This window comes from Lepidochelys kempii, chromosome 5 (assembly GCF_965140285.1).
Source record: "Lepidochelys kempii isolate rLepKem1 chromosome 5, rLepKem1.hap1, whole genome shotgun sequence".
NCBI lineage: Eukaryota > Metazoa > Chordata > Testudines > Cheloniidae > Lepidochelys > Lepidochelys kempii.
The window spans coordinates 42,662,516-42,680,946 of NC_136384.1; the positions used below are offsets into that span (position 1 = coordinate 42,662,516).

The following is an 18,431-nucleotide window of genomic DNA, read 5'->3' on the forward strand; positions in this document are numbered from 1 at the left end:
GGTTTCATCTGCCCATCGAAAGGAAGTCAATTTTCTTGAACTCCATGGTAGTGAAATTTCTAAGAGAGTTATTTGTTTCCACCTACCTATGAAAAAAATGGTTCTCTAGTGGAACATTAAAATTGGCTTAACTCCTCTTATGGGACTTCTATTCAAGCCCCTGGCAACCTGTTCTCTGTCCCTCCTATGCCAGAAGACAGCCTTCCTTGTTATAACATCTGCAAGGAGAGTAAGTGAGCTACAGGCCTTCATGGCTGAGCCCCGGTATACGCACTTTTTCATAGACAAAGTGGTAGCCCTACAGCCGCATCAAACCTTTTGTTGAGAGTGGTTTCCTTTTACCCAGATGATTTATTTACCAGTGTTCTTTTCTAAACTGCACTCGAATGCAGATGAATAGCAACTTCACGTGGATGTGAGATGGTACGTTGGCATCTTACCTAGAGAGGGATAAAACTTTTCAATCATCCCCTCATTTTTTTTTTTCCTATGAGGATCGAATGAAAGTTCAGGCGGTCTCTGCACAGGTGATTTGCAGGTGGATAGCTTCCTGAATTATGACAACATATAAAGTAGCTCAGACAATGCCTCCACAGAGATTACGGGCTCATTCAGTGAGTGTCTAGTGATGTTGATAGCATTCCTCAGTGATGTTTTGATATTAAACATTTGCAGGGCTGCTACCCGGTCTTCTGTACATACTTTTACCAATCACTGTGCTGTTACCATTGCATCCAAGTCAGATCCTGACTTTGAGAAAGCAGTCCTACAATCATTGTTTAAGTAGATTCCGAGCCTTATCTCCTAAGAGTACTGCATGTGTTACCTGAGGGGAACACGTCTGTAACCACTCGAAGGAAAAATGGTTATTTACCTATACTGTAACTGATCTTCAAGATGTGGGTGCAGACATATTCCATGATCCACCCTCCATCCCCTCTGTATTGGTGTCTCTACTCTTCATGTTCAGTGCAAAGGAACTGAAAGGGGTTGGGGTGGCACTGCCCTTAGCCCCTCCCCTGGCTATTCAAGGGCACAGGGAGCAAGCACCTCCCTGATGGGTACTGCTAAGCAAAGTTCTTTGGCTTTGGTATACTGGGCATGTGCACACAGGAGTAGAATTACACATCTGCAATTGTATCTCAAAGAATAACAATTCTAGTACAGGTCAGTAACTGTTTTATCTGCTGCATTAAAATCATGGGGAGAGTGATAGAGATGGTTAGAGTGAGTGACTATCCCAGTTACACTGAAACACATTTCTGTTTTTGGGAGGCTAAATTGTGTTTGCTGGTCCTCACAATAAGGCTGTGTCCTTCCTTACTGTAGCCAAAGGCACTATGGAATAGAGTTGTCAGTCAGTCTGCATCATGGAAGAAGAGCCATCTGTAGCTCCTACCAGAAGTCCTGCAGATGAAATTTCCTGAAACTCCTAGCAGGAAGAAATCTGTGTCAAAAAACGTTAAACTTGCAGGTTTCAGTTTCCAGTTTCCCTACTAGAAGGATTTTGCAGTATTTTTAAGAGGAAACAGACTCCCCTAAAAGAACCATCTGTGTCATGGAATGAGATTTTTTTCTTAAAGAGCAAACTGATAGCAAAATAAAGAAGTGACTCAAAGTATTATGCTCAGCTGCATCTTGGCAAACTGCTATGGTCTGTAATACCTTCACCAGAGCTCTTTTAGCTTGGTGTGATTAAATAAAAGACAAGCTGACATCTGCCTTGCACAAAACGAGTCAAGCTGGAACTCTATTTGTTTAATCTCCCTGGGTAAAGTTAAATGTTCTCCTATAAGTCCCTTAGTTTCAAATGTCACTTTAAAAATGTTTATTTGGATGTATCTCTGGAAAGTGGATGCTTGTGCAACTGATATTGCCCCCTCAAAGTTTACCGGCATCAATCAAGCTGTTCAGTGAGAGGCTAGAGAAGGAGGTAGCCAAACAACACACAAGGAAAAACATATATTACCTTCTGATCATCTCACCCTACTCTCCTCCTGTTCCATCTCTTCACCTCAGAAAGAGGTTGAATTTTCAGCTTCTCAGACTGAACCCTGACCAAAAGAAGCAGAAAACATTTTCCCTTGTGTATTCAGCCTTAAAACCTAGATTCAGAACTCAAACTTCCTAGCAAATACCTGCCCTCTGAATATAAATCTGATTTCAGTTTACTGCTATTCTGCACTTTAATTTAGATTATTAATAGAAGTGCCCAGAAAAAGGGGAGAGACTAAGCTATCAAACTCTGAAATTCTGCAAAATATCCAAGGACTTAGCTAGTTTCTGTTCCTGAAAGTGATTCCAAAATAGCATCACTTTTTGCCTCAGGATTAACTAGATCACAAAGTGGAGGGCACTCTCAGGTAGGAGGTTGAGCCCCTGCAGCCTACCTATCGGCTTTCCTTACCACACTTTGTTCTGCTAGAGCTGCTGTTTTAGATTTTCCAAAGTCACTTATGATTTTGAATACCTGTGTTTTTGGGTGCCAACCTGGAAACTTAATTGATATAAGCATTCATTAGTGTTGTTTGTAATATCTGGGCTTTCTATAGGGTGGCACTTTTTATAGCATTCACTTAACTTTTTAAGCAACCCACTACAGATCTACAGCATAAAAGCTGTTTGTTTTTCCTTTGGCAGGAGTCAGAAGAACTTTCCTCTGATGAAGAGATGAAAATGGCAGAAATGCGCCCACCGCTGATAGAAACTTCCATTAACCAACCAAAAGTTGTAGCACTTAGCAATAATAAAAAAGGTTAGATAACAAAACATACAAAATCAAGAGTACTGTCATATGGTTCTGAGGATTGTTCATTTCTTGTTATTGAGTAAATACCTAGGTATGGCAGAATTTGATTTTTATTTTTTTGTAAATTTGGTAGTTAATAGTGATTTATTTTTAACCCTCCACCCCACCCCAATTTTTATAGATTTAAAAAAAAAATTCACAATTTTGCAGCAGGGGGCACCCTATGTTGTCATAGAACCGTGTCAGCAGGGCTTCAGAGCGCTCTCTACATGGCTGGGATACAGGGTCCCTGTGGGCGCAAAATGTGGGGGAAGCTGCACTCCCTGGTAGCTATCAATGGATTTTTTTTTCCTTTGATGTCTGTGTGTCAGGTAAAATCAACCTTTACTGATGACTACCAATTTAAACTGAATCCTGCCAAGCCTATAAATGTTCTATTTTTGTGGAATAAATGGAAAGTTAAACTGCAGAAAAATGAAATTTGCCAGGTGCCTCTTTGCCATACCAGACTGGTGCTCATAAGTCCAAAGCCACTTTGTTCACTCTTTCTTTCAGGAGGAAACTTCGTATTACTAAAATTGTTAGAAGAACCAGAATTGGTTCTCTGGAAGATAATTGTTCTAGCCAGGGCAACCATTTTGTCAGAAGAGTAAGGGCTAGTCCAGATATTTGGGACACAAAATTTTAAAGGTTAGGAAAGCGATGGCTCTTTGCCCATTTTATATATTCTCCTATGTTGCCCAGTCCAGTTCCTTTCAGAGCAAGAAGCACTCTGGACGCCCTATATAAAGGGATGAGGGTCAATGAGACCGTATGGATCTGTAGGGCTTTGCCCTGCTTTAGACCCACATAACATTCATTCACTCACATGCAGAAGAAGTGTGAGAAAGGGAGATGATCTTGACAGTTAACAAAGCCTTCTCTGGCATCTGATATCTGGTTAATAAAATGAGCCAAAAGCTCTTTTTGTCCCAGGAGCCAGAGGCCAGGTGGGCAAGTTAATTCCTATTGGTGCCTGAGTTAGTCTCTTGGAGCCAGATTTTTAAAGTTAGGCAAGGTAAATTGTATATGTACATTTGCCTGTCTAATTTATGTGTACAAAACCTGACTTGCTCATGCACAAAACTATTTTAGTGCCTAGTAGGCCATGCACATAAATGATTGGTACTTGCTCATCAGGTATTTGTATGCATAGGTTAGGCAAGAACAAATGTGTGCAAGAATACGTGCCTTACTTAGGTCTTCATGAAAGTACTACAGAGTTCTGTTTCTGGATTATAGTTAGGCATAAAAACATTGTTGATCGTCTCTTGCTATATTTATAAAACTTACTCTTCAGAACATGACAGTATTTAGAGCACATCGAAAGGTTTTTCAAAGATTCATTTTCTTCCAGAATATTTTGTCTAATTGTGTTATAACTATATACAGTACATTCCTGTTTATCCAGATGACTAGGGGACATACAAAACTTTCAGATAACCTGGCATTCAGATAAACTGAACTGCTATTTTATGCATGCATCTGATGAAGTGAGCTATAGCTCACGAAAGCTTATGCTCAAATAAATTTGTTAGTCTCTAAGGTGCCACAAGTACTCCTTTTATTTTGAGCTGCAGTTTCACTGATACAGAAATTTGGGGAATGAAGGGAGTAATGCTGATGTTTGCTTAATACTTCGTACTTTTATTAAAGAATCGAAAAAAAACTTCATTGATTTTATTAAAACTCTAGATTGTATTAAAACCATTGTGGGACATAATTTAAAGTATTTGTCTATTTAAAAAAAACCTGACTAATCACAGTCAGTGATGAAGGCTATTGAGAAGTTATTAGCAGATGATTAACATTGGGCTACATGAGGGACACACTGGATTCAAATAAATGGAATTATATGGTAAGGTTAGCAAGTAGCAACTTTGTGTACTGCTGCATTACCATTTTTCTGTCACATGGAGCTGAACACTTTACTTGGAAAAAAAAAGCTAATAAGGTTTGTGTAATATAAAAGCACTTGAAGGGGGTGTCTAAAAACAAACATGTGAAACATAATTTGATTGATGGCCTTTGGAAAAGATTATATAATGTAACATTGGTACCTGGCCAATAAAACTCACAAAGAGTAACAAGTTGAATTTCAGTAATAGACAAGTACTGGCTGCACTTAGCCAGCTGTTCCTTAAAAAACAGGAACCATTGCTGACAAAAACAGAAATCCCATCAAATTATATGAAGCAAAACTGAACTTTGCAATGGCAATTTATTAATGTTTATTATTATTATTATTATTATTATTGATAGTGTTACAGTGTATGAATACTTTCTTTTTCTAGTAATGTGCATTACACGTTATTTATTTGTTGACTTTATAAAAGTTCAGTATGTACATGACTAAACTGACAAACTTTGTTTCAGATAATAAAGATGCAGATTCCTTATCAGATGAAGCCACCCACAACAGCAATCACAATAACAGCAATTGTTCCTCTCCTTCTCGAATGTCAGATTCAGTTTCTCTACATACTGACAGTAGTAATGACATTTCAGTGTGCTCTCCGGACAAAGAAACACATAGTGCTGCTATTTCCAAAATCAGGTTTGTGAAACAGTTTATAGCAAGGCTATAACAGCAAGGATACCTGAGCAACTGCAATAGAGAAACTTGTTTATCTTTTAGTACAAAATTGTTGTTATAGTCCAGCCTGACACCTTGATTATTGTTCATTAAATAATTAATTTAAATATGTTTGTGTTCTAATATAATTTTAAATAACAAAATAGTACTTTTATCTTGAAGTATACCACAAAATAACTTATTTTTCTTTATTTAAAAAAACAAAAAAGCACCCCAGCAAATTGTAATAGTCAAGAAACTGTTCCCATCTTCTTAAGGTACAGTGATTGGATCCTTTTGAACTTTTATTTTTCTACTATCTCTACAGAAAACTTCATCATATCATTTACGATTATTCAGAGGATGTTGGAGAGCAAATATTTTAACGACACAGGTTGCAAAAAGTGGTTAGCTTTCCTTAAATATTATAATCTGTGTTTAATGGCTAGCAGTCTATAGTTTAGTAATTAAAATATGATATAACAAACTAAAATGAAAGCATTTTTTTCTCATGTTGATCTTATCTTTAGAAGTATCCAGTCAGAAATACAATTTTAATTATTTATTGCAACAAAAATGACATAAGTACAATATTGAAATATTAACTCTAAACTTTCAAGTGGAATTCTGAAATTAGGGCTGATTTTACAACCCGTTGCTAATTCAAGAGTTCTTTTTTACATGGATTGTCCATTAATTTCAGTGCAACTTGTCATGCGAGTAAGACTTGCAGGATTAGGCCTTTAGTACAGAATATTTTTCCTAATAGGAATATAACATTATAAATTAGGTCAGCAATTGGTCTTTTGTCTCATCATGCATCCATTGTGTGGGACTTCTGCATGATAATACACAACTTAGCTGAACCAATACTTAAAAATAGATCAATGCTATTGGCAGCCTCTTCGGTTTTCTCAAAGAACTATCTTTTTTTTTTTTCAGGCAAGAAGATGAAAATTTTAATAGCCTCTTGCAAAATGGAGGTGAATTAAACATCACAGTAGAAGAAGAAATCAATGCGCAAGAGAAAGTTACAAATTTGCCTGAATATGAATTAAGGATTGAAGAGAGATTAGCTCTAACAGAAAAAGGTGTTGACCTAAACACAGCTACTGAGGAATCTCACAAATTAGACCAAATTAACATGAACATCAACAAACTGACTAGTGAAGATGCAATGCAACCAAGTGTTATGGAAAGATTAAAGACACAGGAAATAGTGTCGGTAACGGGCTGCTTAAACTATAACATGAAAGAAGAAACTGAGCTCTTCGAAAATAGAAATCAGTATTCTAACCTCTGTTCTATAAATAAAGTGAATGGACATTCTGAGAAAGCTCTGCGATCTCCAAGGAAGACTGAATTAAAGAGAAGCATTACAGTTGACACTGATTCTTCTGTGGATGTATGTATTTCAAAGAGCACTGAAGACCTGTCCCCACAGCGAAGTGGCCCTGTGGTGAAATCTCACAGTATCACCAACATGGACACTGGTGCTCTAAAAATTTTTGATATTGTTAATGACAGTGGATCCCAAGTGCCAAACTCAGTGGCAAAATCTGCATCTGCTGGTCCAGATGGAAAAAACATTGTCCGAAGCAAGTCTGCTACTCTTCTATATGACCAGCCTTTGCAGGTATTTCCTGGATCATCATCGTCTTCTGATTTAGTATCTTGTACAAAAACATTGTTCAAGTTTGATTCAAATCACAATCCTGAAGGTGCTAATGTAGTTAGACCAGTGGCAAGTGGTGCGCAGATTTTCAGTGCACCTCAGTATAATATCCAATATAGCAGCAGTACAACAGCCAAAGACACCTTGTGGTCCCCAAAACAAAATGCCCAAATAGAACAAGGGAGCTTACCACCTCAGCGCCTATCTAGGTCAGACAGCACAGAAAGTTCTAATTACGTAAAACATTCTGCCAACATGAATTTCTCCAATCATAACAATGTTCGAGCCAATGCTGCATATAACATGCATCAAAGGATGGGTGGAAGACATTTAGAAATGTGGGCTATTCCACCGAATGATAGACTTGTTCCTGGAGCAACCAGAAATACTCTTCAGAGACAGAGCAGCATATCCTCTACAGCTTCCATAAATGTTGGTGATACTGGACCCTCAAGGCGTGCCCAGGTTCCTGAAGGGGACTACTTAACATACAGAGATTTGCATTCAATGGGAAGAGCTCCACCAATAATGTCTGGGCAACCGAGGCCTCTTTCTGCAAGAACATACAGCATTGATGGTCCAAATGTACCTAGACCTCAGAGTGCTCGCCCTTCAGTGAATGAAATACCAGAAAGAACTATGTCAGTCAGTGACTTTAATTATTCACGGACTAGTCCCACAAAAAGACCAAACCCAAGGGTTAATTCTGAGCATTCTTTGTTAGACCCTCCAGGAAAAAGCAAAGTCCCTCATGACTGGCGGGAACAGGTGCTGCGACACATTGAAGCTAAAAAGTTAGAAAAGGTAAAAAATTGTTAATTATTGTTCATCTTTCTGTCTTCCTGTATTATAAAAAAAGCTATGTAATCTGTATTTTGATTAATTTTTCACTTTGTAATGAAAATGTGCTCTGAAATTTTTTAAATGGGACCTGTGAACATTTTTTTCAAAAAATATAGGTAATTGTAAATTTGTTGAATGTCTCTGAGAAATATTCAGATAACGGATTATAAACGTACCCTTCCCGAAAAAAGGAAAAAAACTTATTTTCCCACATCATACTTGTTGGTTCAGTTAAACTACCTTAGAATGAACCATTACGTAACATCATTGCTTCCACGCGGGAGCCTTGCTGGACTATAGAGCCAGCCCTTAGAGGCTCAGGTAAGTGTTTTTTATTGTAGTGTAGTTTTAAAAAATTATATTAAAATATAACATATTTTGCAAGGTGATTGAAAAGTTAATGGCTTTGTAGTTTCAGTTGCATCTGAGCACCAAAGCCATACTACGTAGATATTAATCTGGAATTTAGTCTTTTGGAGTTCGTTTGTTGGAGTCTTGAATGATCTTTTAATGCTCTGAGATAAGGCACTTAGTCATCCTGATCATGTAGTAGATCCCAGCAGATTTTTGATATGACTGACCATTGGGGGCAAAGAGACAGTGGCTGATATTTCTGCAGCTGCTTTGCTATACCCGGAAGATAAGAGTTGATTAGCATTGTTGAACAATTATGTCATCACCAAAATATATGCGGTGAGGATAGCATCTTTTAGGAACATAGTCATCCATGTTGCCCAATGTATATACAAAGCCTCTTAGGAAAATATTTTCTAAATATAGGGGAGTGTGTCATTGCACTGCTGATGATACACACTACTTGTCCTTGAAAACATGTTGCCTTGGATGACATTGTCAGTCAGATGCACCAAGCTGCTTTATCCTTACCCTCAAGAAGATGAAGTCTTTCTGGTGGGTAGCGATGATCATGTTAATATTTTCCTCACCTCAATGTCCCTGCTTGTTAAGGGGATATATTTGAAGATGATAAGCAAGGTTAAAAATCTTGGCATCATATTCAAGCATGACTTTTCAATGGATGTGGAACAAAAGTGTTTTTCTGAATCTGCACAATTTTTTTCAGGCTGTAATCTTCTTTTTATGTGATAATATCAAAACAGCAACATTAGCCCTCATGACCAAGAATCTTAACTATTATAATTCCCTCCTTGTAGGAATAAGTTGTAAACTCTGATTCAAGCCTTATCTGGGTAGGTACGTGAGCTCTGATATCATGTACATTTTAAGGATCTCACAATAGTGCTTTTATTGTGGTGGATCCTTGAGTACCCACAGAAACTAAGGACCATCACTACGGCCCTACCAGACTCAGTCCATTTTGGTCAATTTCACAGTCATAGGATTTTTAAAATAATAAATTTCATTATTTCAGCCATCTAAATCTGAAATTTCACGGTGTTGTAATTGTATGGTATTGCCACCCTTACTTCTGTGCTGCTGCTGGCAGGATGCTGCCTTCAGAGCTGGGCACCTGGCCAACAGCTGCTGCTTTCCAATCACCCACCTCTGAAGGCAGCGCAGAAGTAAGGGTGGCAAAACTGTGACCAGTGGCGGATTACGCTTTTCTGGGGCTCTGGGCCAGAGCAAGTGGGGGGCCTGCCCCACTCCTTATGCCTGCAATCACCCCCATCCCTCACCGCCTGTGCTCCTGCTGGGGAGCAGGGTCAGGGTATGGAGACTTGCCCCACTCCCTGGCAGGAGCGCCAGGCAGGTGGAGCAGAGCAAGCCCCCCTGCCCCAACCCCACTCAACAGCAGCAGCACCAGGGAGGCAGAGTATGGCGTGGGGGCCCCTCAATTGGCTGGTGCCCCTGGGCACAGACCCCATTGGCCCAGTAGCTAATCCATCACTTATCATTACTCCGCTAGAATAACCTTGCGAACCCCCTGCAACTCCATTTTGGGTCAGGACCCCCAGTTTGAGAAACGCTGGTCTCCTTCAATGAAATCTGTATAGTATAGGATAAAGGCACACAAAAGACCAGATTTCACGGTCTGTGATGCATTTTTCATGGCTGTGAATTTGGTAGGGCCCTAACCATCACAGACCTCACCACTTTCCACTCCCAGTGTAATGTGCACGTCTTCAACCTCGCCTTCTCTTGTATAAATACATAGAAGCGTAGACATAAAGAACAAAAACAACCCTACCTAAACAAAATACTACACTTTATGCACCATTCTCCCCCTGGGGATAAGATGAGAGAATGGGACGAGCTCTGCCAGTAGTGTCTGGGCAACAGAGACTTTTTTCTGCCAAAACCTATAGTACTGATGGTCCAAACAAACCAGACCTCAGAGTGCTTGCGCTTCAGTGAATGAAGTACCGGAGGGAACTATGTCAGTTTGTGACTTTACAAATGTTAGGCAGGGCACCTACTACATTACTGAACGACACCAGATAGTAGGTGATAAGGGTAGTGTAAGAACCAGAGTGTGAAATCTGCTGCCCTCACAGCTCATCCTTTCCCTCCATGTGTTTAATAACCCCTTACTTTTTTTCCTATTGGAATGGTATTGTGTAATAAATGCTGTCTCCTTAATTCTTATCCTTCCCTTCCACCAGTCTAGTTTAGTTTGTTGGAACCGCTAGGTTTATTTTTTCTTTAAGATTTAAGAGGGTGGCTTTGTTTTTATAAATAATGCTATTAGTTTTTACAGTGGTTTTTCATTCAGCAGTCTGAGCACAGTGCGGAGATGTATGTGGTTGTGTGAGACACTTCCTCTTTCTCTGTGAGTGTGCTTTTATAGGTAGCATTTATTTTTATATTGTTTTGGTACATGATAAACATCTCAAAACCATGCCATGAATGTCAAAAGAGCCACAGATGTGCTTCTCTTGGCTGGCTTCGAGAGACGGCTGGCCAATACAATAGTGAGGAATGTGAAAATCAGTTATTTGCTGCATGTTTCTCTGTCCCCTTCTGTTTAAGGCATTTAGGAAATAGCATTACAGTTTCCGTACCTTTTTGTTGTTGTTGTTAAGTTTTTTGTTTTTCAGGTCACTTAAATTATGGGAGTCCCATAAATCAGAAGTTGGTAGTTTCAGGTGTGCTTCTGTTTATAACTCAAAATGGGCTTTTAATTCTGTAGGAAGTTATTCCATACTGTATTCTAGACCTCTGGGATGTATGCTGGGGAAAGAAACTGTATTGTTAATTTAGAAGATCACAAATACATATTCTTTAACAAACATTTCACAACAGAGGAAATTAACAGATTAAAAGAATCTGCTGTGTTTAAGCATTGTAACGGTTACCAAATGAACAAAAAAAAAATCCGGAAAAACAAATTTAAGAATAATATCTCCATCTTTAATTCATACATTGGTGCCTGTACTTTTACATAGTAGTATGGTTAAGATCACTGTTCACCTTTGCTTTGCATTACCTGACTTTCAGGGGTTTATATAACATACTTATTATTTCTATTTAGGGATTTTTAGTAAAAGTTTTCATAAATTATTTTTGTAAAGTTATAAGTTCCATAGTTTCTAAACTTATACAAGAACAATCTTTTAAAATTCTAAAACATCAAAGGCTGCCTATAAATCAAAACCAGAGAAGCTAATTCTTGTTTTGTGACACTCTTGGACATTTTCGCCTGGTGATGTAAAGGGGAAATCATTTCAAGCAGCAGTTTTCATAAGGGATCAAATGAAATCCTGAAGTCTAGCAAATAAGATTAATGACTAACTTCAACATAGCAATGAATATTGTAAGCCAATTTAAATCACGTAAGGGATATGCTCCTATCATAATTGAGCAACCTGAAACTATGCAATGAGAGGAAAAATGATAGCTAAGACCTTTTTGAAAATAGATCTTAATATAGAGACTTGAAAATTCAATAAAAATTGTTCGATTGTTCACTACACTACGTTACTTTTTTTGTAAGTGGAAGAAAGTCTCTTCAAGTGTATTCCACGTCTGGAGTGCATGCATCCCATCCACACAAGACTGGAATTTTTTGTGTGTGTAGCATTGTGCATTGCAGCCACATCTGTGTCCTACATGCACCCCGATGTGCCGTATCTAAGGTTATAAAGCAATCCCATTCCTCTATCCTGGAGTTGGCCAAAACCTCACCCAGGTCCTCTGAAGAGAGAAGACATAAGGAGCACTGTTTGCTCGCTCTCTCGTCCTGAGCCAATACAGCCTAGGAGGCAATTCAAGACCCAGATCAGGTTCTGCTGATGCCTCGCCACTGAGCGACCACTGACCAGTCTGAGCAAACTCTCCAGGAGTCATTGATAGTCCTGTGATTGGATCAAAACACTCAGCACTGAAGTCAGCAGTGCAGGAGTGCTCTTCGGACCGCCTGGCACCAGAAAGTGTTCTGACCTAGATGCTGCCTTTGGTACTGAAAATCTCAGCACTGATTGCTTCGAGTCCACATTTGACAATACCAGCCAGCCTTCCCCCCTCTTCTTCATGGTACCTACATGCTTCACCAGTACTGGGAGACTTGGCAGTTTCAGATCAGCCTGAGTCTCTATTGCTGTCTTCTACTAAGAAACTATCGTCACAGGTTGCGAACCTTGCACTGCAATGACAGGAGCTGCCTCGTCCCTCTCAAGCACATGAGAGAGATGCTCCACCTGTGGAGGGGATGTATTCCTTCTCCTCCTTGGCCTCAGAGGATTAGGTGATAGGCAACACACCCCAGAACGATATGACCCTAGCCTGTGTGAAAGGACAATCAGAGACCACTCCCACAAGAGAGACTATGGAGATGTCTTTGAGCTGTACCCTGCATGATACTTAACCTTGCCTTATCCCCCTTTCCAGAATCCCATGCATTTGTGGTCCTTTTGGGCACTCTACTCTCAGGATTCCAACAGCCCCTCAGGAGATGAAGGCAAGGTCACCCTCTCTTTTGGGACCGCAAGAAAGCCACCCCAGTCAGCTGCCTCCTAATGCAGAGAGGGAGTAGGAGGACTTACAGGAAACAGAAGCCAAAAATCTCCTCCTCTTTGCCAGACGAAAGCCGACCTCAGTTCTAATTCAATCTGACAATCAATAGATTTTCCAGTAACTCCTCAGGAGAATGGTGAACACCCTGGAAATTCTGGTCAATATACTGCAAGAGTAATCACACAAACTTCTTGACAGCCTGCACTTATTGGCCCCTGCTAAATTGGCAGTGCTATTAAATGATGGCACTTGGAACCAGCCAGAAGACTTTGGCAGACTCCTGCCTCAGAAACACCTACATCTAAAAGAAAGCAGACCTGCCCTATCAGGTCCCCATCAAAAGTTTTGAATATTTCTATAACTATTCAACACCAGAGGTCCAAGAGAGGTCCAAGAAACAGGATGAACCTAAAGCGACTCCCAGGAAAAAGCCCCCTTAAAAAAAAAAAAAAGCTTACCTCTTTGGTCAGAAGTCATATTGTTCAATCACCTACAAAGTTCACTGCCACTTACCAAGCACTCCTCGCTAAATGAGACTTCCTGACTTGGGATCACATATCTCAATTTGCAACAGATAAAAATCCCTAGTGCAGGAAGGACAGCTGGTTGCATGGATCACATTACAGGTCTCTCTTGACACTTCTCATATGGTGGCCTGTGGTATTGCTACAGCAGTAATAATGCACAGGGCCTCCTGGTTGTAGTCCCTTTGAGGAATCTGCAACTGATGGGGTTCTTCACACACTGAAGGATTCAAGAGCGACTTTGTGCTCCCTGGGCATGTATGCTCTGGTTCCCAGAAAGAAACTGTACAAGTCTCAACTCTGTCAGATGCAGAGGCAACCATCCTAATATTATTTACAGTCAGCAGAGATCTTCCAAGCCTTGGAGGAAGAGGTTCCAGATGAGGAGATATAATCCCAAAATTTGACTTGACTAAACTAAACTGTAGCCATTCTAGGTGTATTTAGCTACTATTAATTAAAAGCCTGTTCCTCCTCCATTACACACCTTCCATCAACCTCATAATAGTAGGTTTGATGGTGGGGTTAAGCGTCTTGCAGAGACAAATTTTCTCACCTTTGGGAATTGTTTAAGTTTGTTTCAGGAGACATGGAATCATATGGTCTGGATCAGTGGACCCTGGGGAATGTGGAGAAGGGATATTCCATCCCATTCTAGTCCCTTCCATCTGGGACCCTTCTCACAAGATATTGCTCAGGAGGGAAATGGACTCCCTCATAGCAGGTGTACTGCCCTTGGAATTCCAAGGCAGGGTGGTGGTTGGTTGTTTTTATATATATATATTTCCTGGTCCCAGAGAAGAAAGGGGGATGGTACCCTATCCTGGAACACAAACAACTCAACAAGTTCAGGATGGTGACCCTAGCATCCATAATCACTACTGGATTCTCAAGACTGGTTCACAACGCTCGTCTTACAAGACACACACTTTCATATTGCAACACTCCTGCCCCACAAGAAATATCTCCGGTTTCTTGGGGGAAAAGTCTCACTACCAGTACAGAGTGCTTCCCTTTGCCCTCCATGTGGCACAGGGTCTTCATCAAATGTCTGGTAGTCATGGTTGCACATCTGAGAAGAGAAGGAATTCAGATCTATGCTTACCTCAATGACTGACTGATCTGAGGTCAGTCACCTCAGTTTAACTCCATCTGAGCAGTCCTGGCTCTTTTTGCCACGTTGGCCCTCAGAGTCAAGTCAGACTGTAGACTTCATAAGGAGCAGTGTTGAACTCCTCACTGGTGAAGGCCTGCCTGCCCACAGGACAGATTTCTTATCATTCTAATTCTCAGGTCAGATAGCTTCAGTCTCACCTGACAATCTGAAACTCATTGGTCCCAGGGTTTCACGCATCTGTGCAGTACAGTTTGCCAGATTTCACCTATGTTCCATACAAGGGTTCTTGAGATTAGTGTATCAACCAGGCAGATACCACTGAGACATGCTATTCACATTTCTCCAGGAAGTCCTCTCCTTGATCGATTGGTGGAAGGACCCTCTACATGTGTGCAGCACGGTGCCCTTCTCCATCTCTTCCCAGCATAACTAGTGACATGAATCTTCAGTAGGATGGAGAGCTCATCGGGGCCGCTTCAGATCCAAGGCTTCCATTCCACCCAAGAGGCCAGGCTTCACATAAACATCCTGGAACTGAGAGCCATTCAGCTGACATGCATAGCCTTCTTCCCATTTCTTTGAGATGCCACAGTACAGATGCTCATTGACAACACCACAGCAACGTACTGTATCGACCACAGGAATGCTTTCACTATCACGGTTGTGCCAGGAACCAAACCACCTTTGAGAATGGTGTATCAGTCACTATGTATCAGTCACCATGTCACATCAGTAGCATTACATCATTCTGGTCTACAAAACAGCTTCGCAGACCAACTCAGTCGTCAGTACTCAGCCATGAATGATCACGCAAGGACTCCATGCTGTGAGACCTCTTTTTGCACCTGTGGGCTTCCAGTTTTGGGCCGGTTTGCCATCTGACCAGTAAAAGAAGTGCCTCAGATTCCCCTTGTTCCAGGGGAGGAGCCAGTCCCAGCTCCCCTTCAGATGCATTTCTGATTGTGTGGTCACCGGCACTAATGTATGCCTATTCCCCAATTCCTCTGATACAGAGATTCCCTGGGAAGATCAGATAAGCTGGGGCTCTGGTAATAAGGATAGCCCCAGCATGGCCCAGGCACTTTTGGTTCTCAGACCTCATAAACCTGTTGTCATGGCTCCTGATCATGCTCCCTGAAACACACCCTGAGATAATACACAACCAGGTAGAAAAGTCCTTCACCTGAACTTAGCACCTCTCCATCTCACAGCATGGCTGATGGCTGCTGTATAGCATTTCAAAACATCCTGATTTGCAGCAGAAAAGATTCCACCAGACTGACCTATGCTGTTGAATAGAAGAGATTATCTATCTGGGTGCTGGAGAATAATTTCACTTCTTTGGAAGCACCAGTGACTGCCATCCTGGACTGTTTCCTCATCTAAAAGCATTTGGACCCTTCCATCTGTTCTGTCAAGTACATTTGGCAGCCATCTCTGCCCATGATCCTTTGATGGAAGGCCACACCTTCTGTTATCCGATAGTGTCTTGTCAAAGGTATCCTCCATAGTTTCCCACCAGTTAGAAAGATGCCGCCCTCTTGGGACCTGTGCGTTGTCTTCACAGCTTTGATGGAACCTCTTTTAGAGCCTACGGCAACCTGTTCCTTATACCACTTTTCTATGAAGACCTCCTTCCTATGGCCATAACCTCAGCCTGAAGAGATTCAGGCCCGTATGGTGGGTCCACCTTATACAGTATTCCACAAAGACAAAGTAACTTTTTAAAAATCTCATCTAAAGTTTTTACCCAAAGTGGTTTGATTTTCATCTTAACCAAATGATCCATTTACTTGTCTTCTTTCCCAAATCTCACACCACCCAGGGAGAGCTGAATCATGGAAGGTTAGGGTTGGAAGACACCTCAGGTGGTCATCTAGTCCAACCGCCTGCTCAAAGCAGGACCAACCCGAACTAAATCATCCCAGCCAGGGCTTTGTCAAGCCAGGCCTTAAAAACCACGGAGGAAGGAGATTCCACCACCTCCTTAGGTAACCCATTCCAGTGCTTCACCACTCTCCAGTTGAAATAGTGTTTCCTAATATCCAACATAGACCTCCCCTACTGCAACTTGAGACCATTGCTCCTTGTTCTGTCATCTGCCACCACTGAGAACAGCCAAGCTCCATCCTCTTTGGGAACCCCCCTTCAGGTAGTTGAAAGCAGCTATCAAATCCCTCCTCACTCTTCTCTTCTGCAGACTAAATAAGCCCAGTTCCCTCGGCTTCTCCTGATAAGTCACGTGCTCCAGCCCCCTAATCATGTTTGTTGCCCTCTGCTGGACTATCTCCAGTTTGTCCACATCCTTTCTGTAGTGGGGGGCCCAAAACTGGACTCAGTACTCCAGATGCGGCCTCACCATTGCTGAATAGAGGGGAAGAATCATTTCCCTCGGTCTGCTGGCAGTGCTCCCACTAATGCAGCCCACTGTGCTGTTAGCCTTCTTGGCAACAAGGGCACACTGCTGACTCATGTCCAGCTTCTCATCCACTGAAATCCCCAGGTCCTTTTCTGTGGAACTGCTGCTTAGCCAATTGGTCCCCAGCCTGTAGCGGTCCATGGGATTCTTCCGTCTTAAGTGCAGGACTCTGCCCTTGTCCGTGTAGAACCTCATCAGATTTCTTTTGGCCCAATCCTCCAATTTGTCTAGGTCACTCTGGACCCTATCCCTATCCTCCAGCATATCTACCTCTCCCTCCAGCTTAGTGTCATATGCGAACTTGCTGAGGGTGCAATCCATCCCATCATCCAGATCATTAATGAAGATGTTGAACAAAACTGGCCCCAGGACCGACCCCTGGGTACTCCACTTGCTGCCAACTAAACGTTGAGCCGCACCTTCAACATTGTCATGTCTCTTCCTACTGTCTAGGAGGGCTCTTAAAAGGCTTTGTTGTGTCCAGATTGTTCCTAGCATTTGCTGACAGAATGAAGGGTCAACCTATCTTCAGCCAAATACTTTCAAAATGGGTCTCAGATCGTATTAAGACAAACTATGTGGTGACTCATTTGGACCCATTCCGCCAGAACTCAGGCAACCTCTGCAGTTTTCCTGCAAGGTGTCCCAGTCTTAGAGATTTGCTGAGCAGCTACCTGGAGTTCAGTTCACACCTTCGCCCAGCACTATTCCCTAGTGTAGATCTCCCTGTCTGAAGCCTGCTTTGTCATGCAGTCTTTTTTCCAGTAAACTCTAGTAGTGCTTGCTGTCTCCATGCAAGTTATCACTTGAGTAATCTGGAGTGGAATACATGTGGACAATCACTTGAAGAAAGACGTTTCTACAGTAATTCTGGCTTTTCAAGATGTGTTAGGTACATGTTTTCCATGACCTGCCCTCCTTTCCTGCTATTGGGGAATCCTTGCTAAATTATATTTGGCGTAAATAAAGGAGCTGGAGATTTGATGCAGCTGCCAAATCCTTTATGCCCTTGGCTAAGGAGTGCTGGGAAGGCACACAGGCCGCAACAGACACTGCTACTCAGAAAGATTCTGGTGTTACATGTGAACCAGAAGTGGAACATTTGGACAACACATCACAAAAAATCAGTTACTTTACCCATAGAAGCCATTCCTTTTTCCTTATAATGTAAAGCTGCTCTCTAGTGGTCACAAAGTGTTTATATATAAGCTGCCAAGAAATATTTGCTCATCCATGCCCCGGGTGTGTTTCGTTTTTTTTTGTTTTGTTTTGTTTTTTTTTTAGCTTCTTGCACAGATTGAGCTTTATTCTGTTTTAAAAGCCTTTAATCTTTTTCACCAAATTGTCTTTAAGGATATGGATTACTTAAATGTACTTTACATCATGTCAGAGTAGTGTTTCTGTATTTATCTTGTTGCAAGTTCCCATTTTAAGTATTTAACTGAAACAAATCTATTTGAATTGTGAGACAGTACACTGTGTTCAGTGGAGGAGATGGTGAAGAGGAAGAAGAAACATAGTTTTGGAGGGTCTGGCGTATCTCCACCAGGAGACCTGA

At 41.3% G+C, this 18,431-nt stretch overlaps 1 protein-coding gene across 12 annotated transcripts in view; it reads left to right on the top strand.

Moving 5' to 3' along the window:
* ERBIN (erbb2 interacting protein) overlaps positions 1 to 18,431 on the top strand; it is a 226,698-nt gene that overhangs the window by 187,507 nt on the left and 20,760 nt on the right. For all 12 annotated transcript variants that reach the window (XR_012158901.2, XR_012158902.2, XM_073344084.2 and 9 more), the window contains 3 exons: positions 2,641 to 2,755; positions 5,165 to 5,345; positions 6,306 to 7,842. Coding sequence is in view for 10 of the 12 variants with exons in the window: in XM_073344084.2 (XP_073200185.1) it covers positions 2,641 to 2,755; positions 5,165 to 5,345; positions 6,306 to 7,842 (1,833 nt within the window). In the remaining 2 variants the exon portion in view is untranslated. The remainder of the gene's footprint in view (positions 1 to 2,640; positions 2,756 to 5,164; positions 5,346 to 6,305; positions 7,843 to 18,431) is intronic.